At 40.8% G+C, this 25,681-nt stretch overlaps 1 protein-coding gene across 9 annotated transcripts; it reads right to left on the reverse strand.

Moving 5' to 3' along the window:
- Nucleotides 1-538: 538 nt before the first annotated feature.
- tpm3 (tropomyosin 3) lies at nucleotides 539-22,731 on the reverse strand. 9 transcript variants are annotated; one of them, XM_010873777.5, is made up of 10 exons: nucleotides 22,504-22,731; nucleotides 20,657-20,782; nucleotides 13,620-13,753; nucleotides 12,897-13,014; nucleotides 12,013-12,083; nucleotides 9,090-9,165; nucleotides 7,029-7,091; nucleotides 6,716-6,785; nucleotides 6,429-6,507; nucleotides 5,036-5,492 (listed from the first exon to the last, which is right to left on the reverse strand). In XM_010873777.5, the coding sequence occupies exons 1-10, from the start codon at nucleotides 22,615-22,617 to the stop codon at nucleotides 5,489-5,491; spliced, it is 855 nt and encodes a 284-aa protein (XP_010872079.2). In that variant the 5' UTR covers nucleotides 22,618-22,731; the 3' UTR covers nucleotides 5,036-5,488. The 9 variants fall into 9 exon arrangements, with proteins under 9 accessions (XP_010872076.1, XP_010872075.1, XP_010872081.1 ...); XM_010873775.5 differs by lacking the exon at nucleotides 9,090-9,165 and adding an exon at nucleotides 10,582-10,657; XM_010873774.5 differs by lacking the exons at nucleotides 5,036-5,492; nucleotides 6,429-6,507 and adding an exon at nucleotides 539-2,552 and having other exon boundaries at nucleotides 22,504-22,730.
- Between the last annotated feature and the right edge of the window lie 2,950 nt (nucleotides 22,732-25,681).

Raw genomic sequence — 25,681 nt, forward strand, 5'->3', positions numbered from 1 at the left:
GATCGCCATTGAAAAACTTTTCTTCAAAAGAAAACTGAACTAACAGTTAAAATGTAACCATGTTCGTTCTACGCAAATTTAGTTTGAAGGTACACCAACCAACCAACCAACACATTACTATATTCATAGAATCCATCTTTAAAATGGCGAACAGATTAACGGGAAACAGTGCTAAGGCGATTGGTCAAAGCAACATTTACATATAAACTATTGAGCGAACGGAAAAAAATAGCCCTCAACAAAGACTTGCATTTAGTCTGAACGTTTCTATTCCTTTGAAATTTGTATTTTCAGTATTACTTAAGCCCCGTGTTACATAGCTGCCTTTTTGCATACTTCTTCTCACTCTGTAGTTCAGTATTGAGTAGGTCATTATTGTAATCACTACGGCATGAGTGGTCCATCCTGTTTTCTCTAAATTATATCTCAATGGAACAGCTTCCATCAACAGATCAGGTAGAGAAGACTGGTCAATACAGAAATCAATTGCACTCCAGGCAAGGAATTAAACTTCAAATAAAAAAAAAGACAATTCAAGTTCAAGGCAGTTAAAATGATGGTCTTTATTCTTTTTATTAGTCATTACAATGGAACAAGACGTCAACAAAGTGGTTATACGTGTTTCTTTTGTTAAAATATTGAGTTTGTTTTTGTAAATGTTCTAGATCAAACCCCCTGCTACACTAATATGCTTTGCATCACTGATCAGCCACACCCATTGGCACCTTAAGGCTGAAAAAGTCAGTGCTACTCCATTTTCCTCCCCACCCATTCGCTGTAATTGGCATGGTACATATTACAGTATATTTACATTTTACTCATTTCACAGACACTTACTCATAGCCACATATAGGTAGTGCGAGTATAGATTTTCATACTTTCTCATACCGGTCCTCAGTGTGAACTGTGAACACACAACCCTGGCATCTCAAGTCCCACGCTGTTCCAACTGACCTACACAGGACAATGGTACTGGTGAAGTGATAACATCATAAACCTAGGACTAAAAAGTTGCCAAGGAATTAGTGGATCACACAAGTGCAGCCATTCTTCGATAGTGGACTGTGTGATATTTCAGTAGGAGAAAACACATAAAACAAAATATCATGCAACAATTCTGATAGATGCCCAGGTTATAGGGAAATCAAATTAAAAAAACAATATTGATCAAAAGAAATTGTGGATATTATCAGGACAACCCAATGTATTTTGGTCCCCAAACACAGAACAGGGAGGGATTGAATTATGTAAGGACAGACAGGCAGACTAGGGCCCATCTGACCACATCTAGTAGTTTTTGGTGTTCACTAATCAGAAAATGACTGGATTGGCTTAAGCTATGTGGTGATGGTACAGCATTGCCCTTCTTCCATACTGTGCATCCCTTTGGCAGATCTGTGAACATTTGAGGATTAGGATTTGGATAAACGTGCAAGGAAACTAAAAACAAGGCCCGGTTATACAGGCAAACCGAAGTCAACTGAATATTCCCATTCAGTAGTAAAGAGCTGGTAAGAATCATGAAGCAAGGGGATTAAAGCAAAAAAATCCAATGACTGAAACAGACATCAACCTCAGAAGGATTGCCTGCAGTCCCAAGCTAACCACCCCTATCATGTAAACAGTAATGACCATCAGGTTTGTAGAGAAAGAGGATACTTTAGCACACATTAGTTTCACCAGTTCCAGTTATAGTCAATAAAAATAAAACAATTACATGAAAAAAAAGAATCCCAAGGGTAGAAATCAATGTGTGACCCATTGCCCCAATTTTCTATTATTGAACCTGAATGGATCGAAACTAAATGGGCTTTATTATGGCAAGGAATCCTTAAAAGGCAGTTGCACTAGCCCCATTTACCAATGAAAAGCAATGACAGTTCTCTATTTAAAACCACCCTAGTCAAGAAAGTAGTATACATAAGAATATTATACTGGAACCACCTAAGCTGTACTTTAATACACTAAACAGTATTCATGCATGACTTGAAAGAGGTATATATATTATACGTGTATTAACATACTATTTCCAATAATGAATTAAAAGTGTAGTAAAGCATGAAATAAGTGGGTCCATTTTAACCCACTTAAGTATACACATCACTTACATTGGATTTGAATGCCATTTTAATAATGTCTACTGCACTAAACTACAACTTTAGTGGTTCCAAAACAATACACTGAAGTATTATTTTTTTATTAGGGCATTCCAATAGATAAAGGCAATATCTCGCAAGATATTTAAGAACACCGAAAGTGGGGCAAGAACAATCAAAGCTGTTGAGCTTCATTCCAACTAGAGAATAAAGACGTAGCACAAGGTTAAACCCCCAAATGGGAATATTTCCTTCTCGGACATGCCAAGACTGGAGAGAGGGGAGAAAAGAGACCAAAGATAAATGGACAGGAAACCAGAGGGCTGAGATGGAGGGGGGTTTGAACAGTGGGGGTCCACCTGTGGGGGAGTCCTCAGAAGCTGTTGAGGTCCTGCAGGGTCTGGTCCAGGGTGGCATGGATCTTGACGTTCTCCTCTTTGGCTTTGGCCAGTCTCTCTGGAAAGGGAACAAGACCGTTTCACATTTAGGCTTTTCCATATAGAAGGAAACAAGCCAGGGCCCCAAGAGATTCCCACTTTACTGGAGCCCTGTCATTAGGGCAACAGAACACTCAGACCAATGAATATACTCTGGTACGCAGTGATGTAATCAAATTTCTAATCTGTGAGTCCATGAGTCAAGCGGAGTTCAAAAAGCCTTTTCATGAATTTTTGGTTTTACTGGAGAGGAAAGTGGTGATAGAGGAGAGTTGGTGGTAAAAGAAAAAATACAATAAAAAATAATGTCACTTATGCCAAATGGGTCCCTGCTTATTTGTGTACTCGTTTGTGTATTGTGTACTAATATGAGCCCCATGTCATCAAAAGTTGTCACTATTAAAAGTTGGAACGTCACATGGCTACCTGACATATGGATAATACTACCTGTAGATTATGACCATAAACAAATCACATATCCAGCACAAAATAGGTAGAACATTAAATACACTTTCCTGGGGGTTTAGTTAAAGTTAACGTGCATGCCAAGATCTGCCGGTGCACATCTACAATAAGAACATTTAGCCTGTGGCTAAAGCTAGTGGGCCATCTCTGCCAGAGACAAAACACCATTGGGACATGAAATCAACAATACATGTATTGACCAGTCAGCAGTCGAATTTGACGTCATGACATAATTCTTTACCGTGTTTATGTACTGGGTACACGATCACTTTTAAAGCATGTCCCAGTGATTCATGGGTAAAGGTGCTATGGTGCAGGTACAGTTGTGTTGCACACCTGTCTCTGCTGTAGGAAGGAGAGTACTACAGTATAACTCAGTCGTGGTGACACCACTGTAGCAGTGATGAGAGGAGCGGTGCCAGAAATGTGCACACAAGATGAAGCATTCAAGTTAACGCTTCACATGGCTGCTAACAGGTGTAGAATTCTGGATTTACTGGCAGAGGGATACAGTGAGCATCAGGTTGCTTCCATCCTCAAAAAATTACAAAGACGGCGATTCCTAAGAACAAGGTCAAGCAATAGACTTTGGGGACAACAAAGCTACAGACTGGCAGAGGGCGAAAGACTGTCCACTCACCGAGGTGACCGTCAAATCATTCGAATGTCACTCGACAACCGTAGGATGACATCAAGTAACCAACAAAAATAATGGCAAACAGCAGCTGGGGTGAAGTGTACGGCGAGGACGGTTTGAAACAGGCTCCTAGGGGCAGGGCTGAAGTTGTGCAAAGCTAGAAAAAAGCTCATCAGTGAGAAGCAAAGAAGAACCAGGCTGAAGTTTGCAAAAGACCATAAGGATTGGACCGTATAGGAATGGAGTACGGTCATCTTCTCTGAAGAGTCAAATTTTCAGCTTTGCCCAACACCTGGTCGTCTAATGGTTAGACAGAAAGTGTCTCGCACCCACTGTGAAATTTGGTGGAGGATCGGTGATGATCTGGGGATGCTTCAGCAAGGCTGGAATCGGGCAGATTTGTCTTTGTGAAGGATGCATGAATCAAGCCAAGTACAAGGTTATCCTGGAAGAACACCTGCTTCCTTCTGCTCTGACAATGCTCCCAAACTGACACAGGACCATCAGATCAAGACCCTGTCGTGGCATTAAAATTATATTTAGTTTTTTTTGGACAAAACATTAACACCTAACAATGTATGAATATTAATGATTTAATTTGGATTCAGAAGAGCTCCAATCTTTTTGTGTTTGGCCAAAACCAAAATCCACCCAGATGTAGGAAATATGGTGAAAGATTAGTCATCATATTTTTCCATTGCTCAGAGGTCCAGATTGTGCTCCTTACACAAAGTCATGCATTTTTGTACATTAGCCATAGATAAGAGGTTTATGAATGGCAGCCCTGACAGAAATTCCAGCTTTGTGAAGCTCAGTTTTTGTTGGGTCACAGAGATGCAGATTCAATTCTGTGGTAATACCCAAGGCTGCCGGTCAGCTTCGACTTGCAACCAAGGTTCCGCTTTGCTGATGCAATTTGCCCATGTTCGCTGACCAAATGGAGTAGGCATGTCTACTCAGCCTCAAAGGCTATATATTTTGAAATACAGTTTAAATTATATTGCATGAGAAAGTGGCAACACTATTAGCCGTGGCAACAGGACTGTCTCCAATTTTGGAGATGTGACCACACAAAACGAAGTGTGAAGATATAAGAAATCAGTTCTGACAAGGGCGAAGCAGGGGTAAACAGTTTGTGTGATAGACATTTAAGATTACCATCCAAACCTACACTTAGAATATGGCATTATTAATAAATGTTGACTTTTGGTTTGGGCATATCAAAAAAGGTGGTTAAAAGTATACCAGTTACACTTAAATGGTCAGTTTCTAATGCTAAAGGAGAACATTAAAGCGAAATAAACCATTTACTGTTTTCGATGTCACCTTGAAGCTATTCTCGCAGTCACATGCCAATGATGAATAGGAAAAAGCAGACAGTAGACACAGAAGATCAGACACTTGTTTCCCCTCTCTCTTTGTTCCAAATTTTATAGAGAATCACATGTACACAGTGTAGACAATGCAGAGAACATAGTGAAACAAGACAAAATAGAAAAAAAAAAATACAAAACAGTAACACAGACTACAGGGCTTTAACAGAGTCCATACACTGACCCAAAGAAAGAACCGCTGCCCAGAAGTATAGGAGAGAGAGGTTAAAGTGGGGAATAGACGAGATGGATACAGAGAGGAAGGGAGAAAGTAAAAGAGGCAGGAGAAATAACAAGCACAAGGGAACATTTCAACTACCACGAAAGGAATGACTGAAGACCGACAGGCGAACACAAGAAGAGTCGGAGGGATGAGAAGATAGCAAGAGAGAGGACCGCGCAACCAAGATGAGGACAGCAGGACTGAGGGGAAATTCTTGGAACCACAACAGGGGAGAGGGCAAATTAGTTTCCCGACACCTATCTGAAAACACAGGGGTTGAGAAACCATGACAACAGACTCTTGGAAACCCAACCATTACATTGCAACAATTAGTAGCCATTGGATATCACATTCTTCTTTTGCACATTCAGTATTTCGTTAACAGATAAATCGCAAGCACTCTGTTATTCAGCTGTTAGATTTCCTGAACTACATTAATGTCACAACACACTTGTTAGGTGTTATGTATTTTTCAGGCACAAATAATGTTTTTGGGTATAAATCCCAGGCCTGATAATTTTCACAGAATGACACCTCATTGCAATATGTTTAACACAATTCTATCCTTGGGCAGGGAATTGCGAGGGACCCTGCCACATTCGACTTAACTGAGATTTTAGATTTGAAATCGATATTCAAGAAAAGAGATGTGAAATGTGGTGAATGGAGAAACATCACTCTGCTGCAAAGCAGACAGCTGACCAATCCTATTTAGGTTGTCGAGCAGCATCACACGGTTGCTAAGCAAAAGGAATGCAATGCATTCAACGGCTCATTGACACCGTATGGGTAATGAAACCGTGTGCATTAATACAATTCCAGTGAGGTTAACCATTGCACCAAAAGCATCTGTCTGAAATTAAAAAGACTGAAAACACGCCAACTGCTGATCAGTATATTATTCTGACTACATGGGGAAAACTTGAGAATCCATTTTAATGTTGTAAAAAAATTGAATGTTGCAATACATCACAATCGATTTTTCCTAAGATCTCGGAGTGATTAGGCAAACTAGCACAAAATTTTTTGGCCCAAGCTTTGCTTTTGCATAACATAGTACCACAGCTCTTTCAAAGTTCATGCAAAGAGAAATAACACGTAGCCTTTCAGTGCAGAGTTAGGGAAATATTAGATTGCGTAGGTTAATACACAGCACACACACTGCGCACACACACCCACACCCACAACTGTATTTACATGGACGTCATGTCATTGAGGGCGTGATCCAACTCCTCACTAATGGCTTTGTATTTGAGTTTCTGTGCATAAAGCTCATCTGTTCACCAAGGCCAAAGAGTGATGGGAAAGAGATCGAGAATAGAAGATAGAAAGATAAATGAAAAAAGATTTAGAAAGAAACAGCTATCAAGAGTAAATAGGTACAGTAGTATGTTGAAATAATGAAATTAAGGCAGAACAGGTTGTTTGCTGAAGACTGAGCATTGGGATATGCAAGAGGTTTAAAGAAAAAGACAAGATCCTACCTTCCAGATCATCAATGGTCTTTTCCAGCTTGGCCACAGACCTTTCAGCAAACTCAGCACGAGTCTCAGCCTAGAAAAACACAAATCAATTAATACAGGAACACATGAAAGCCAGTTGACCTATTCTAAATACACGAAGGGCTGTTTGTCACCTGTCGCGTTTGCTAGTATGCAATATTCGCGTATTTTGAAGTGATGACATTCTTTTGGTTAGTCAACCCCTATTCATTTGTATTTAGAAATGACAGACCTTAGCAATCCCTGTGAAATTAGTCAAACAGCAATTATATGATTTATAATTATTAAATTATACCTCTTTGAGCTTGTCAGTCAGGATTTTGATCTCTTCCTCATACTTGTCCTCCTTCTGGGAGTACTGGAGTAGAACAGACAGGGTTGTCAGTCAAGCAGAGAAAGCGCCCACACAAAAAGCATAAAAGAACACCTGAAACACCTCAGTCCAATGTGAATTCAGATGTGGCAATAGAAAGCAGAGATTCCAGCAAACACGATATGAAAAAACAAAATGCCATTAACAGAAAACCATGAGATTAAACAAAATGTTATATGATGGGAGACAATTCATACAACTAAAAAGATTTGAGCATACAACAAAACAATACAGGGAAAGTATGTAGCAAATTTTTCTCAATAATGCCTTCCTCGAATAAGTTCAACCATTCTTTTACACCAGAGCATCAAAGAGCAAAAAGCTCTGTGGATCATCCCATACACGGGGCTCATCCCATACACGGGGCTCATCCCATACACGGGGCTCATCCCATACACGGGATGTCCAACCGATTTACTAAATTGACCTCTATAGGTAGCCATTGCTGTGGTCTGGTAACTCTTTTGTTCGAGACAGTATGCCAGATGTTTGTACGAGATAACAGTATATATACAGAAGGCATTTAGGTATGTGTATTTAAAAACACAGTCAAAGATAAAAATGCAGTCATTCCAGGAATTTTGGCCACTAGTTAAAAAACAAACACTGTTTAGCCAAAACCTGTCTCATGCATGTCATTAAAACCATTATAACTTGAGTGAGAGGTGCCTCAGGTAAAAGAAATTTGTCACTTTTGAGTCATGGTTGAATTCCAGAACACCAGTAAGACAGGTAGATCACCACTGATTCTACCATTATTCCACAAACATTAATCCAGGATGTTTACTGAGGATCTCCTTCGAGCACATCTGGACTTGTGCAGAAATGGAGCGGGGAACAATCATGAACATTGTGGGTTGTGTTCATTAGGACATGCATTCAAAAGAAATGCGCAACAGAAAACAAGTCCCTGTTTAGTCTCCTCCCTTTTCTTTTTACAGCCAAATGAACACAGCCCAGGAAACTTAACTTGTTTTTCACTGATGGCTCATTAGAGGACATTAAGAGAAACATTGCTCTTTCCTGCCACTAGCAAAGGCCATTAAAATGTGTAAAAGATAGAAATTACAGATTTGATCATTAACAGCTGCATAAATTATGCATTTCAATAAAAATAAACCTATCATATTGACTTGAATCATTGCGTATTGATTCAATGGAATCCAGACATTTTGGCGGGACTAAAAGTTTTCAATAGAAAACGAGATATCAAAATGATTCTGCCCTGAAAGGACACATACAAAAGTTAGTCAAAACCAAAGCCATTGACATGTTATCAAAAAGGTTTGAAAACAAATTTCTCTGCACATATTTAATACATTAATTTTATATTACCCCATACAAGCAGTTTTAAGGTACCGCCTCAAAGAATTTAAGTGGCCCATTGCCATGGATAGTTTCCAAAGATATGCAACAAGTGGTTTCTTTTCAGGTGGGCATGGCCTGTGCCAACACATTACAGTGCAAACCTAAACATATTTAAGGGGGCATTGGACCATGCAGGGGTGTTTGGGCCAATTAAATATATGGGCTTAACTCAATGACTTCTGCAGTAGTGACCTTTCTAGAAATTATAAACAAAGGCCACTGATGACAAGAATGGATGTCCGGGAGAGATAAAGGGTACTAAAGATTGAATGGGGTTAAATGCCAAAGGACAATTAACTACAGACCATTGAACTTGAGGGTTGCTGCTTAGATAAAGGATTACACAAAGCCAATGCTGTCCAAAGCAGATTGGATACATAACCTTTAGCAGAGCCTGAATTCAGCAGACCCACTGACACATACACAGCAAACACTACATACCAACAGAACCACGTGCAAAGACATCAATGTAACCTCTTCAACGTCAGCAGACAATACTTACTACATAACATCCTCATGGATGTATAGTTCTAAACAAACCACACACAGTGGGCATGCTGGTTCAATCTGAAGCGCACGCGCACACACACGCACACGCACATACACACACACTACCTTTTCTGCCTGGGCCTCCAAGGACTTAAGGTTATTGGTGACGTTTTTCAGTTCCTCCTCCAGTTCAGCACATTTACTGGATTGGAGCGAGGAGAAGTCGCCATTTTGAGTTTTCATTTCAAGAGAACGAAAAGAGAGACGGCACAGATGGCGACAAGGGCAGAGCAGAGAAAAGGAGGAGGAAAGAGGAACAGTGAACAAAGAGCAGCAATACAGTTTAAGATAACTGATGGTAATGGAGTCAGTAGGGGTTTGGCATAGATAGTTATGGGACACAGAATGAAACAGCCTGATGACACATATAACAAGCAGGAAAGGGACATGTGGTTAAATACAGAGAACAGTGGTTAAGACCCGTTATACTACCATATCTCCATATTGAAGTGAGCCCACATGTCGAAACAGGAAATAAAATGTAAGCAACCTTAAAAGGAAGACGAGCTAGACAAGTTCACAGCAGTTAGCAAGGCACACTGGGTGTCATGCAAAAAAAAAGGTTGAGGAAAGAATAGGTCAGGGAAAGGGAGGCACGTGTCGGCTGAGGACAGATACCAAGTGGAAACTGAAAAGACTGACAGAAGAGGTTGAATTGGCAGGTTGCAGAGTCATTCAAAGGGACCACCCGTTTGACCAGATGCCACAATTTTGATGACCACGTTCTCCTCACACACACACATACTCACACACAACAAATATGCTCCCTGTCTTTAACTATAACGCTGATGCTATCAACAAATATGTAGCTCGACGTCCTACTAAATGTAGATTACACTAAAGCACATCTTGTCTTTAGATTAGGGGAGGGCACATGTTTTGGCACATTAGGATTTTGAAATGAACTGTTATTGTAATTTGTTAATCAAATGATTTGCAGGCAGAGGAAGTAATTTATACATGAGGTCCATTATGATGTCTACATAATTTGAATTAAGATTCAGATGTATAACATTGGGCTGGTGGGTTATGTTTTACCTACTCTAAAACTATTTTTGACCAACCCCGGCCCAGATTTGGCCAGTGGGCTTTAGGTTGCCCAGCTCTGCAAACACTTAAACCTAATCCTTTAAGATTGAAGGATCTTGGCACATTTCCCTCAATTCCCATCTTTTCATGGTTTCTCAGGTATTCTTTTTTTCTTACCACATTCATACACAGTAAAGACCTGGAGAACAGTTGGGGTTTACTGCATTTCTCAGAGACAGAACAGATTGCTTACCTTGCCAGCTCCAGTATATGATCAAGCAACATCTTGGTTACTGGTCAGATGCTCTAACCACTACACTGCTTTCCTCCCCAAAATGTAACACTTGCCGAACAATTTCCGAAAAACCCGGGTGTTTTGGAACGTTACCCTATATACACGCATATTCACGATACCCACATACAGTGCGCACCCTCCTTTTCAGTGTACACACAACAAAATCGTCATTTTCAAAACAAACAGACACACACACACACACTCACTCACTCCCCAGACACACACAAACACTACCTGGTCTTCAGAGGCTTGCAGGGACTTCAGTGATTGGTCAAAACCCCTCAGCTCCTCCTCCAGGGCCCTGACTTTGCTGTTATGCATGCAGAGGAGGGGGGTGGAGTGTATGGAGGGTTCAGGGGTCATGCGTGGAATTTAGGTCGGACCCCAAGAAACATGCAGAGACGGACAGAGGGGGGGGGGGGGGGGTAGTTGTTCATTAGGATACAGAACCATTGTTATGCAAACACTTGTTTATTCTCATGGCCGTGGGAACAGCAGGGATGCTTTGGGGTGACGCCATTGGCTAGCACAGAACTGGGGCACATAAATACAGATGTATGGTGAAATATATTGGCACCCATGAATGATTCACCACTTTCAGAACACGAAGAAATATTTGGTATGTCCACGTGTATGATGGATTTAAACAGGAAAATGAAGTAAACTGAAATTCAGATTTGTTTAAGATTATAATACATCCTCACCCGCAGGTGCCTAGAGAGGAAACACTAATCTGTGAAGTGCACAGGTGGCAATATATTTCACTACATCTGTGTCCAATACTTGAGTTACACTTGATTAGGGTTGGCCCTGTACTGCGGAATGGACAGAAGAGCCAAATCCTATATAAGTATATGCATTTAACAATATATCCGAATCTGGTCTGGCGTTTCATGGACTTAGACAGGGATTTGTTCAAGTGTAATCTAGTACTGTAGTTCAGTCAACAGTATATTTATAGCAGGGCTACAGTGCTGGACATCTAAAATGATGCATATTTGCAATACAGGTGTACACTAGAGGTTGACACAGGAACCGGAGTCCTCCAGGACAAGGAAATGACTGTCTAGTGTCAGGACAGGACCGAAGCAACGCCATTAACAAAAATTTTTCATTACTATTTTACATTAACATTTTATTTCAACTTTTTAAACTTTCTTTTTACAGACGACATGACTTGCAGACACAAATAGCTGAATTGCGCACTTTATATGCATATAGGGGATGGGACAACTGAAGGGCCAGTTTTGTCTATCGGCTTGTTGTTATTTTCCAATCACAACGTCATAGCAGCCCAAAACTAAAGTCACAATACAACCCCGGGGCGGCAATTACTGGGAGATATCCGGCTAATCAATTAAAGACGGAATTAAAGGACCAAACTACAAGCTAAACCTTTTACATTCACACCCTTCGTTTCCTTGCTAAAGGAAAGGAGCACAGGACGGGAGTGTTTTGGTTTTAATCGGGACATGAGAGGAACGTTTGGCGGTAATAGAACTTTGACGGTATCGAGACAGTACGGGGAAAAAATTACATACAGGACAAGAAAGGACGGCAGGAAAAGTGTACTCCTGTGTCAACCTCTATTTAAAAACTAAATAATGACAAAAACTGAATGAGAGCTTTGTCATTGGCCATGTGGCCCATAACGAGGACACTCACGCCTCAGCAAGCTCCGCCCTCTCCTCCGTGCGCTCATGATCTCCCTCGATGATCAGCAGCTTACGAGCCACCTGTAGACACACAACAACTGGAAGTTAGAGGGGACAGATGGAAACAATTGCCCAGAGGTTTGGCACAGATGGTATAGTGGCACATGGGGGAAGATCGAGTGGAGAAGAACACCGTAGACAGAAATGAAGTATATGTAGGTCAGAAATTCACCAGTACTCTTACAGCCTTGTGTGACAGGGAAGGTATTTGAAAATGACCTCATCCAGTTCTCCATGTCGAGGCTGATTATAGTAACCTCATTTTGTCCATCTGCGTTTGCGTATGAGGCAATGCCAAAGCGATGTTTGCAACACACCATGACATTGTTGCACAGTGAGGTCCTAAAGCGTTCGGACAATAATCTGGTTTCCACCAAACTATTTAAAGCAGACAAATTACTTCAGACAACAGAGGTCACAAATAGGCAGCGGATGGAAAAACGATATGTTGGTGAAAGGAAACTTGAAGTCACACGATATGTGGTATAATCCTTCCACCACAACTTGGGACAGCATACAGACACTAAAGCATGTGGAAAAACAACTAAGTAAACTGTAAAAAAAGATAGTGAAGTAGCCATTGAGCCATCAAACTATATATTTTTACAAATGTTAATAATTTACTGTAAATTGGTTCATGCTGGTGTACAGAGCCAACAGAAATTGCTGTCTAACACTAAATGAACCATGCCTCATGCATGCATTCCAATAACTAACAGTAGCATGATTCAGGAATGTTGCTCAAGTATGAGGACGGCTAAGAATGAACTCCCTTTCTAAGGAGAACTCACAGCGCGAGTCTGAGGCCGACACGCGTGCATTTGTTTTCCTCACCTCCTCATACTTGCGGTCGGCCTCCTCGGCAATGTGCTTGGCCTCTTTCAGTTGGATCTCCTGCAGCTCCATCTTCTCCTCATCCTTCAGGGCCCTGTTCTCAATCACCTTCATGCCCCTGGAACAAAAGACACGTGCGTTAAAAGGATGGTGACACTGGCACCGCGACACGCGTGACGTCCGACCCATCGGAGACACCTACCTCATTGGTGCTGACGGACGAAATACTTAAGTCAGACTGTGGCTACCCATCAGACTAAATACTTGATGCTGCGCCATTACAGCTGGGTGTTACATTTAACGCACTAGAGGGACAGCGGTCGACGAAACACACAGCGGACGAAAAAGCACGGGCGCAAGGCCAATTGTAACTCATGCGGCGAGAGATAGCAAATGTGCACACACAAGCTACTCCCATGTGTTCTGTCTTCCAGGCCAATAACAAGGACAACATTTAGGACATTTCAACCATGACTACGGAGTCCAGGCCCACACTTCTCAGTGTTCAGCCTTAGTTCAAAGTCCATATGTAAGTAGTATGGCCAGTTCACGTTTAGAAGTCAAGCTTGCTATCCCTGAATAGTAAAAAATGTTTTTAAATAAATCCCCCAAAAATCATACGACCACAGGAAATATATCAAATGGAGTTAAGGAGGTTTTGTGGAGAATTACAGTGAGGCGACCCCTTTTTGCGCATGTGCACTGTGGGTGTGTCCCACTGACCTCTCGCTTTCGTCCGCAGCCTTCTCAGCCTCTTCCAGCTTCTGCAAAGCTGTGGCCAGTCTCTCCTGGGCCCTGTCCAACTCCTCCTCAACCAGCTGGATACGCCTGTTCAGAGAAGCTACCTCAGCCTCTGCCTGTGTCAGGGACGGGAGCGAGAAAGAGTTAGGCTCTGTCAACATATGCATGCATCCATCCACTCATTCATTCCCAAGTTTGTGTTCTGTGTGGAACAATATTGCAGATATTCATTATCTGTTTGTGCTTCAACAACAAAAACAAAAAATAAAAACTGCATTAATTTCAATATACCACTTATTTGAAAGTATTGTTCTCTGGTTAAGAGGTCTCTAAACTGGTTACAACAACGTGCCGATGTCTCGCCGCGGCTTAAGAGTGTAACACTTGTTCCACTGTCAAGGTGCCACACATGGGGCTGGAAACAGTTACTCGTTGCTTAGCACATGACTTGTGACAGTCCTGCTTAACAAAGTTACAATCGTTTGTGGTTACAAAGAATACCTATTGAATAGTTCCATTGGAAACATTAAGCTAACACATTCTTAAACTGACAAATTGCCAGTGAGCACCCGCATACAGACAGGGTAGAAAGAGCAGATGACAGGAGTGGGATTGCCATAGATGGAGAGACTATAGGGAAGAGACGGAAACACTGACTAATAAGCAAGGAGTGAGGTAGCCTACGGTGGCTGAATCACAGAATGTGGCAGTCAAGTCTTGTCAAGATCAAGGCATCCTTCGGGTTTAACTGTAAGCCGAACAAGGTTTTTAGGTAATATGGATAAATAACAATTCACAATTGCACAGAATAATGTTCTTTACAATTAATTTCAATCAGTTGAATAAACATTTTAGGACAGTTTGGATACTTACTGATTGAACAGCTACGTTCGAAAGTAAATGTAGAGGGAAGCCCTAAATTCAGTAGGCTACTTAACTGGGTGGGCCTAAACTATTGATCTGGTTATCCGACAGCTTTGTTCCAAGGTAAAAACATTATTGTAGGTGCAATATAAAATCTAGAAGGCTTTTGGTAGTCTGTTCATACAGACTCGAATAACAAGAAACTTTCATCAAATTTAATGCAATGTATGACAAAACATTTAAGGGGGGAAAAAACATTCAAATTTCAAGTGCGTGTGGATCGGTTTGGATGCATCATACCAGCTGTGACTCGTATCCGGAACACAGCTTCTTGAATGGGGGTACGTAATTCAATTAGGGGCCGGGGACTTTGCCTACTTTGAAATATCTTAATTTCGTTTGGTTGAAAAGGCTCCACCCATCTTGCGCAACACCTTACTTTATATCTACAATTAATTTGAAACTATCAAATAACCATCGTAATACAAACCGAAACGAAACATTGTATTCAACCCCTGTCGAAATATGTAACAGGAAAGAATTGAAGTATATTAACGATTTTAAAATATCCTTTTTACCTGTTCTCTTGACGTTTTCTCCACCTCGACCTCTCTCTGAAGTATTTCTGCTCTTTCTTCAGCTTCATCTGCCTGTTGCTGTAAAACTTTTATCTTTCGCTTCACCGCATCGATGCTGTTGTTTCCAGACATGTTCTTGTGTTTTGGGCCTTGTGCGTTTGTTTTATATAAACTGTTTGTTAGTAAACTCGAGTTGTCCTGAACATAAATAAAAAGCAGCTACACCCCGCGAAGATAGTCAAACGTAATAGGATAAACTGGAATGTGCGCTCTTGCCAACAGCGGACTCTAAAATGTATTTTCAAAGTAATCCGGCGTTGGATGGTTAAGACAGTTTTCCTGCTGCAATCATTACCCAGGAAACACAGAATTTTTTTCTACAGACGTGGCAAGCAAGCCTTCCTAATTTGTTAGCTTCCGCTGTGAAAAAATTGCGCCTTCTGTCGCACGCAGTTAACATTCAAGGTAATTCTAACAAAAACATAAAAAGTTGCATTGGCAAGAAATTTGCAGTCCTGCCTCTCCCGTCGACTGTCTCAAATCACTTTGCCCGCTTACTGTTGATTCCCCTAGAGTTCCCTTCAAGACATTTCCGGCTTGCTCCACCCAATCTGGTTTGCACAATGAACTGGAATGCCGATCCAGAGTCTGCCCATAGAAAACTATTTGTCCTCAACGGGATTGTGAAACTGATCCTATATCTGCGCTTTGGGCACGATTTTTCACTTGGACAGGAAGGCACTCCTTCATTACACGTGTCCTGGCCAGGTAAAGTGACGTAAAGTGAATAAATCGCATTCCAAGCCAATCCCAAAATATAAGAATGTCCATATAAGGGATTATCTTTGAAACGTCAGCTTCTATTAACGAGAGACAACCATTTTAGGCTACAGAAAGACCGACAGGTATGATTGCCTCTGTTTGTGTCTGCTCATTTGTGAACAATTTGATGTCTCTGTGAATTGTAGGTTTTGGTCTCATTCCCCTGTCTAGACGCATATCGTGTGTGAAACTCACTTCTATGCCCCATAGACGCATTTTGGTTGTTGTTTTTTAACACACACACTGTAAAAGTGGCGCTGTTGAGCCATTGTTCTTGCTGACAGTCTGATGACGTCCTGTAGTGACATTCTCAGTCACCTGGAAATAGTTAATCTTCTGTTTTTCATCACACATCGCAATAATGCACGAGCATCACGGTCATCGAATGTGCGCGTTCGACCACAATTTCCAACCCTATTTACTGATAGCTGTCCCACAGAACTAAATGCAAATCTAACTTTGGTCGAGGTTCCTATTGAAACACTAGCCGGCTGGGCAGTCCTGGTCACTGAAGCTCCTGCCATCCAACCCCTTTCCTCTTGACAACTGGGCCTGCAAAAAGCATTTTTATAGGACTTTAGATGCCTAATTGTATAATGCAGTTCATATTAGCCTCTGCTTTCGTTATGTTCTTCTACTCATTTATACCAGTTTTATACATTTATAAAATTATTTTGTCACTTTTATTAATTTGTCACTGGTCAGTATGTGACGATGTAATTGCCCCATCTAATCAAAACAACTTGTTTTAAAACGTGCAAACTTATAGCTAAATAATGGTGATTCTACTTATAGTTTATGCATGTATAAACAACATAATACACAGACATCCTAAAATGGGAGGTTTCAAAAAATAGTTTATTATAATATATTAAAATAAAATACTTCTAACACCAATTTAAAAAGTAAACATTGGTTGTTGAAAAAATTACCTACAAGTGCCTCTAGTTAAATGTGACTTCATCCCATTCTGTTATCAACAGCTCCATGTGTGTTTGTGGTTCATTTAACTCATATGAATCTTCCTACAAGACATTTATTTGTTGCATTGCAAAAAATTGTGGTTTGCTGTGTTTTATCAAAGTAAAAATTCCGGAAAAAGACAGAACTCACAAACACATTTGTAATTCCTTGACTGTTTGAGCTACTAACAAGCAATTTACATCTTCTGAAAGGAAAATGCCAGGGAATACATCCTTTTGGGCTGTGACTTTTAATGCCAAAGCTATTTAACATTTTGTTTCAAAGTCTTTGAAATTAAATGCTTGGATCCAACGGTTGGGACTGGTTAACTCATAATACACTCAGTATTGTCTCTATTAAAATATATATATATATATTTATGCACAAAGGCATTAACTGCCATTTCAAATATTTTGTCAGTAATATTTTTGGGATACCTAAAAAGTCCTAAAACTCCATATCAAACTACTGAATTATCCACAAGTTAAATTAGTACAAATCCCAAAATTATGGAATAAAGAAAAAATCGTTTTGGATATCTCAAAGTAATCCCTCAATGTTTTCTTCCATTTGGTGACTAATGATCACAGCTCTGTTGCACCTCCATGTAAAGGATTTCTGTACGTGAATAGTGCACTTCCAAATGTGACCACCACATGTCAGCCCAGACCACATGTGTCCTTATAGTTTGGCTCTGTGATCCAACTAGAAATTGAATTTTCTCTCTCTGCACATTGATTCTGCAAAATGTGTTGGGGTAACTGCCCTGTTTTGGAAGAGATTTCTTACTGACTCTCCTCTATTGACAAATTCTAATGCTAATTTCTTGCCACTCTACACATATTATCTGGGTGAAAGTAAATAAGAAAATCAATAGAAGGCTCCTGGAAGTAATTACTGCAATTATTAGATAGCTGGAAAAAATATGTACCAATAAGTCAAATAAATATTATCTGATATAGTCTTATTAAGAGACTTTCAGTGAGTCATAAGAGCCAAATAGCTCGTGGGTTAACAAACTTTAATTTGTGAAATTCCATCTTGTGTATTCTATAATTCTAACCCTCAACATTAACTGTAGCTCCCTACTGTGGAACATTTGGTCGAGGGCCCTCTAGTGGTAAATGCTGCTCATTATTCCAGCTGCAATCTTTTTTTACTTTTATTTGTCAAAAGAACGAACTACTTTTGTTAATTTCATTCAGTAACAGCAGTTAGGAACCAGTGAGTTAAGAACTAACAAAACAATGAGGTGACTAATGGCGAAATGCAATTGCTAGACTGGGGTGAGGGATATTAGCATAGTGCATCATTGTTTATGAGGTGCACCAGCCTCAAACAATTCCTTATCGAGGCATGCTTTATTAGCATTAATAGCATCTTACCTTATTCATTATCAATAAACTTTCCTTGCAATGCTTCTTGCAGCATGATCTAGTTTCTCACTCGCACACCATAGAGAGTTGGTGATCAGAAGAGGAGGATGAGCACAGCATATATTAATACTGATATATTTGGTACCAGCAAATAACTAGAATATGAACAATTAAAATAAACAAGTCCTTATTAACTGTTAGCAAAAGTTATGCTAATGCTCAGCGTGTAGTGGTATACCTAGCCTACATGCTCTGTGTGAGATGGCACTGCGTGCTCAACTATCCCTTCAGGGGGCATTTATGTCACATTTGCTTTAGCTGGCTAAGTAGCGCTGCTGTAGGTGCAGACCTTTGACAGCACCTTAATGTGTGAAGGAGTTGCTCTTTGCCCTCCTGCTGAAAGCTGGATGCTTGTGACTATTAGAAAGGCCTGAGACACACAGGCAGTCATAAAACTGTCCTTTGCAGTGGCTAATTATGAAGCTATCCCCAAGCCTGTGGAAACAGCCAGACAGTGTATATATGTCAAGGAGAGGCTTTGGCAGCTTTGAACTCTGACACTGATAGTGAGCGAAGCCACATACAGAAAAACAAACACACGTCCGCGGACTACTTAAATGTAAAAATGAAGAAGATCACATACACGAGCAGGCACAGGATTTGACGGCATCACCGTACAGTCAGAGTAGAGCAGATCGACGAGACATGGGGAAAAACACTGTAATGACCTTGGCCTTGGCATAAATTTACGAGCTGTTGTAATCATCACTTCAAGGCACCACAGTACCTATTTACTGCTTAACACACACACAGTCCGCTGTGGAATTTGGCCATGGTCGTTCCATGCATTCTCCCTGTTGAGACAAATTACTATGATGACAGCTGTTTTGTTCTATATCTAGAGTCCAGAGAAAAAGCACTCAATCGCAGTCAACTAGGGGAGGGGGAGAGTGCGAGAGAGAGGCAGAGGGAGAGAAAGAGAGCATAGGGAAGGGAATTGTATATACAGAAAAATCCTCCTAAACCACCAGAAGAATAGTAAAGAAACAGAAAGGATGGAGGGTACTGGGATGCCAGTGTAGTCATGGCTACGGTGTAGTGTCAAGGTTAGAGAGGCGGGTCTTTAACTTACGCATTGCCAGTTTTAAATCCAAGTGCTGACTGGAAAAAAGTGAACTGGCACCTGGAGTATTATTGAAATCAATATCTCAGATGCCATCCACAGCTGCTGTGCCCTTGAGAAAAGCCCTTAACTCCCGAGCTACTCCAGGGACGCCACTCTGAGGTGGTCCCAGCTGGTGGTATTTGCATGTGGTGTGTTGACACAGTGGATAATATTTTTATTATTATAATAATCTTCATATGAATATTTTATTATAATAATCATTATTATTATTATAGTATTTAGGGGGAGCTGAGATCCAAAAGAGCATGGAAAAACAATCCTTTGATTCTTAACTTCCTAGCACAAGAAAAAACCAACTATCATGTTGTTTGTGAAAGGTTGAATGGTTATATTATCTATTGCTCATTAAGTCTGATAACTTCGGAAATGGTTAGTGTGGTGCGGTTCTATCTTTAATAATGTAACACCAGTTATTGGGCTAGAACAAAAGGCCACGTGCCCTGTGTCTCAAGGACCATAACCGAATGAACGCTACTGCAGTGAGATCAGTTGTTATTGTCCCTAAAATGGTGCCATTGTTAGTGTGATAGTCATACAGTAGCTTGACTCCATGACATCGTGGCCAGAAGTCGGGGATGAAATGGCAACAGCTGGGGATGGGTGAGTGGAGGGAATGACAAGAAGGAAAGGGAGGGAGGGAAGGCACCAGGCACCACGATTAACCTCCTGTGCACTAAACCTGTCCAACCTCGTAACAACAGATAGTGTGTTCATAACAACTTGGTTTCCTTTGTCATACTGTACGAAATACCAGCGGGCGAGAGGCTTCTGGGGCCTTCGAGCTCGCTTAATGGGTCTGCGGAGAACCTGCATTGCTCTGGGTTCAAAGCTCTTATTTTTAGCCTATTATAACTTTGGGACTTACTAAGGCATCCGCCTAGACTTATTCCACACCGTCCGCTGTGGAAATGGATCACTGGACACTCCGTTCTAGCTCTTTGATCTTCTCATCATTTCTAAAGCATCCCTAGAATCCTGATCGTGGCACCAATGTCCGGCCTGGTATCAAACCACGATCGTCTCTGCTACTCAACACCTAGATAGACTAGGCATCAGTTCAGGAAGATAAAACGAGTCCTTGAGGAAATGCTATCTATCTGTAGCGGAGATGGTAGAAGTTGCGCCAAACCACTGGTCTAGGGTCAGCTGTTTGGTTTGATATTCTAGAATTTTAGGTCAGGCAATCCGATTTGAGACCTGTAAGACCTAGTAAGAACACGACACACTTACATCTGCGGCCTTCTTGTCTGCAACCTCCAGCTTCTCCTGGGCATCCTTCAAGGCTTCTGAGTATTTGTCCAACTCATCCTCAGTCCCTTTCAGCTTCTTCTGCATCTGCAGCAATTCATCCTCGTGCTGAAAGAGAGGGAGAGAGTGGAGTGGAGTGGAGGTAGAGGCAGGGGGTGAGAAAGACGGGGAGTGAGAAGGAGAGGGAGAACTGCTGGGTGAGGTTTGCTTTCTGTTCACACGATGGTGTTGATCTCAATCGTACTCTGCTGACTGATATTTTCTTTTCACCTTGACCTTTCCAGCACGATTCCAGCAACTGGGGCGGCTACACAGCCAGTCCAGCACAGTAAAGCTTGGCCCATTAGTGTGAAAGTACCGTTTGTTAACTGATAGCCTTACAGCCAAGCTCCATTCAGGCATCTTGACTGTAACTCAGGCCTGCGCAATAGTGTGTCTCCTTTCAAATATGCAGAGAATTTTTCTTTTTCTTCTTTTTTTTAGGACTATTCTATTGCTCTATTGCTACATTTTATTAAAAATAAAATGTTAATCCAAGTTTGCGTCCACTTCACCTGTTCCCCTATCACAAGTAGTTTAAAGCCTGATAGACAAGGCTGACGGAATTCCTTTTCAACACCATCCAGATATAAATACTCCTATTGGGTGGTTACATCCCTTAACAATCACTCAGCAAAATGATTCTCTGTCGTATTCCATATTAGTGTCTAGCTGTTTGCAATTTCCCAGTGGAGAGATTGCTAGCTTAACCACTCCAGTCGTGATGGACAGGCGTTTGGCTTTGCTAATGAGAGAAATATGGTGTAACGTTTCCCTCAAGTTGTCTTGGCATGGTTTGGAACTTTCCAGTTGTTGTTTTATTCTGGATAGGGGTCACTTTGGACTTGGATGTTAAGTCTAATGAAATCAATACTATACTTAACCATATCATAACCTCTAGTATTTATAGTAAAGTTGTGAACTTACCTCATTGTTTTTAAGAAAAAGGCAATTAACTGAAGGTAAAGGAAAACCATAATATGTCACACATGAATGGAAGAAAATAAAATTGCTTACAAACACTATTTCGTGGCTCAAAGTATTTGTGGCTGAAACACCATCCAATTCCTGGTGCTGATGTTAGCATCGTAATCTAATTTTCCAAACTTGAACATAATGCCTAGAAAACATTTGCATGGAAGGGATTTGTCAAAAAATCATGGTAAGCTGCCACCATTTGCATTTTATTTATTGCTGTGTGACTGTTAAATTTCAATGTGACTGTTAAATGTATATTTAATATCAGTAGCATTATATTATCTGATAGTTTCAGATGATTTGTACATACCTCTGAACAAAAAATCTTAATAATTGTTACCAGGACTTGGGACTTCTGCTAATTAAATAGAAATGTTGTACAGTACAAAGCAAATACAACTAAAAATGCACACAAAGTGTCTGTCACACCAAGTCAATGCAAAGAGAGTAAGGAAACAAATGTATAATTTTGGAATTTTGGGCCGAACTATTCCTTCAATTAATTACTAGTTGTACAAACCATACAGAGGGGCTCTGGTCACATACTGCAGAGTCCAGCTTCAGGGACGAACATAGCACAAGGAGGCCATTTGTTACACTGTAGATGTAGTTGTTGGTCATCAAACATAAATCTGAAATATGTTCCTTGGATATTAGGTATACAACCTAACCCTGAAGTAAAAATGCAAGGCAATGAAGTCCTTTCAAAACATGTCTCCTAGGTGTAGAAGTACCTTAAAAGATGCCCATTCCCCCACCCAGGATAGAGGACCCTCCCCACACAAAGACACACACTGACGCGGTTGACCCACCTGCTTGCTCCTCTCCTCCGCTGCCTTTCTATCTGTATCAGCCTGTTCTGCTGCGTCCAGAGCGTTCTCCTTGTCCAGCTTCAACATGAGCATCTTCTTCTTGACCGCTTCCATTTTGACAGAGGTTTGTTGGGTTCTTTGACCAAGAAATAGAGAGGAAGGGCTGGAACAATAGAGACAGAAGGAGAGAAGGAAGGAGGACCAGAGGACCAGAGGAGAGACCAAACTCTGGAATAGAAAGAGAACATATATATATCCCAAAGAGTAGATGGCCATACCCACAAACATGCCCCTCCCATTCTAGCCTTTTAGCCCCACCTAACTCAATCCTTTAAAGTTCAGCACTTTTTAAAGAGATCTACTCTTTCTTCCTCTCCTAAATGAGAAGTGGAATAAACTTACCTTGAGACGCAGATCGAACATTAGTGCAACATTGTTCACCCTATATATATTGTTTTATTTTCCATTCTAGTCACTCAGCCAAAAACGTACAGTTGGTTGTGGTCAGGTTTGGGGAATGCCTTATCTTTGCATAACAGGCAACGTCTAGTAATTTAGTAATAAAAAGGGAGCTGGTAGGAGAGAACAGGACAATGAGAGTGGGGGCATTTAGGAATAGGCAGAGGCTGTCATAAAACAAAGAGACTGTCCTATTTTAGTCCTCCATAATCATACACACACTGGGTTTGGATTACAGAGTTGTCTGGGGATGCAGGCAGTGAGCAACAAATCAGGAAACCTCTACAACATGGGTCTGACCACCATCTAAATGTTGGATGTATTAGCCACTGGCTCTAAAAAACAGCAACATTTTTGGATTTATTGTCATATAAAGAATCTAAATACACAGTAACTGGTAATCCATCTTTAGGTTGTATGTATGGTTACACTTATTATTCTTTTTATATAGTGTTTTATTTGTATTTACATGTTTTTTGCAACTGTATGCCATTGGCCAGGTCATTACTGTTAAAATCAGATCACATGCAAGCAAGGAGAGAATATTTAATTTCAACAGCTATTGCTAAAGACTCATGACGACAACAAAATTAGACAGACAAGCCTGTGCACAGTGAATATTATTTCACAACTATTTCATTCAAGTTCAGCAACACCTGTTTATGTGCCTGACACCAATACCACAAACACCAGTGTTCTTAAACTTCAACATCGCAGCCAAAGATTTACGGAGTTCAGGGGTTTACAAAGATGCAGAAGTCAGCAACACTGTCTGGTTGGCTGCTGCTGAGGACAAATCCAAGGTTTCATTTACACTTTTGTTACCCCAGATTTTAAAAAAAAGTATACAAAATAACACATGCCTGAACATTTCAGAATAATGTGCCCCTCTTATTAAAGTACCAATGAAAGAGAGACACATTTAACGTAGCGAGGCAGTTATTGCGAGTTAAAGGGAAAACGAAGAATGGGCCTCCTGTCATGGGTACACAGTGCCATGGCATCCCCAACGTAGTTGGAACATGCCAAAAATGGATGTGTTGCAGGCGGGGCATACAAGGGGGTCTGTGGGGAGACCACTATGTCATCTATGTCCCCCAATGGGGATATTAATACATGATACTTGGCTGACATTGTCCCAAGGATTAGGAGGAGGAGGGACTAATATATAAATAGTCAGAGGTAAAACAAAGGGTGGTGAAAAGAAGATGGAGAGAGTTAGAAATGGGAGTTCTAACATATCATTTGGTCCACATTGTGTCCAGGTTTAGACCGTGGACTAGAGACGGAGAGATGGCCCTGTCAGAAACAGCCCTTTGCCGAAATGTGTGAGCATTGGGTAAGCGGGGAAGGGCGAGTGGTTGTTTGCGAGAAAGACGGGGAGTGAAAGAGGACATAAGGGAAGGAGACCGATGGGAAGGGAAATACGTTGCGGTTAAAGGAATTACAGGACAAGTGAGATGGAGCAGAGCTTGAGAGAGTTAATGAAGTGTGTTGGGATTTGATCGATTTGACCGGATGTTTCATTGGAGCCATCAAGTCATCATGAGGGGTTTAGTGCAAGGCATTTGGGAAAGTGGTGTCAGTCTACATTAGATAGATATAGATTGTGAGACAGTGTGATACTTGAGCTAAGTCCCTCCTAAAAGACAGCTGCGTTCTCTGATGACACCATCCTAGTCTGACATGTTATTTGAAAAGAGTTGACATATCATTAAAATAAAATGTTCAGGGAAAACGTTAAATCAACGTTGCTAATGCAGTGATTTAAATTGTCTGCACCAGTTCATAATAGGGGCTTGATAGAATGTAGATCCGTCCGTGATCTTTGGATTTTGTGCAAGTTGTTGAAGATGCGCCAGTGAGGACCTGAACAGTGAACAGAGGCCGCAAAGAAACTCTTAAATTCTTGAGTAGAGAACTTAGTTCACGATTGCATTCATTCTGTAATTCTGCGACGCCATAACGTTTTTTCTTTTTAAGCGTTTTATCCACGATCTGGATACAGCAAGCACAAAGAGGGAGTGATCGAACAGAGACAAAAGAAAGGTGATATAGAAATAAGGTATGTTCCACCAGTACGGAAATTCAAAACACTTGACCGGCTAAGGAAAAGTAATCAGTTTATAAAATTAAATGACCCTCCCTTGGACTTAAACTGTAAACCCTCCCCAAGACTGAAATGGAAAAAGCCCCTGTTTGGCTCTGTATTCCATGTTCAATTCTGATCTCTCCCTTAGATCAACTCTCTCGTACACATTATTCTCTTATCTCTTGGGGGTTCAAACTTGAAATCTAAAGATCAAGGACGGTTCTACATTCTGCCAGGCCCCTGGGCACAAGTGTCTTTGGAGGCCCTCCCACCCCCAAATTCACGCAATGTTCACACACGCCAAGTCCCCACCCCGTTCATTTAAAACGTCTTCTCCTCTCAGATTTTCAGCTTGATTACGGAAACATTTTGAAACTGCTGGGACTTTTCTTCCGTAATATCAACTCTCTTGCTTCCTTTTATTTTTAATTTCAAATATAATACCATATTTTACCATATACTTCCAGCATAGTTTCTACACAATATTCCGATTAGGAAATGTACTAATTATTTCAAATCATAAAAATCTGAAGCTTTGTTATAGCCTAAATGTTGTGATATGTACATAACGTGCTTTTGCATCAAGTTAATATCAACTAAAATATTAAGAATTACATTTACATGAAA

This window comes from Esox lucius, chromosome 10 (genome assembly GCF_011004845.1).
Source record: "Esox lucius isolate fEsoLuc1 chromosome 10, fEsoLuc1.pri, whole genome shotgun sequence".
NCBI lineage: Eukaryota > Metazoa > Chordata > Actinopteri > Esociformes > Esocidae > Esox > Esox lucius.

Coding starts and splice junctions, on each gene's coding strand:
- tpm3 (XM_010873774.5), bottom strand. CDS start 22,617: ATGGAAGCGGTCAAGAAGAAGATGCTCATGTTGAAGCTGGACAAGGAG. Junction 12,084..12,896: donor CCGACCGCAAGTATGAGGAG/GTGAGGAAAACA, acceptor GTGTGTCTACAG/GTGGCTCGTAAGCTGCTGAT. Junction 9,166..12,012: donor AGGGCGGAGCTTGCTGAGGC/GTGAGTGTCCTC, acceptor GCTCCAATCCAG/TAAATGTGCTGAACTGGAGG.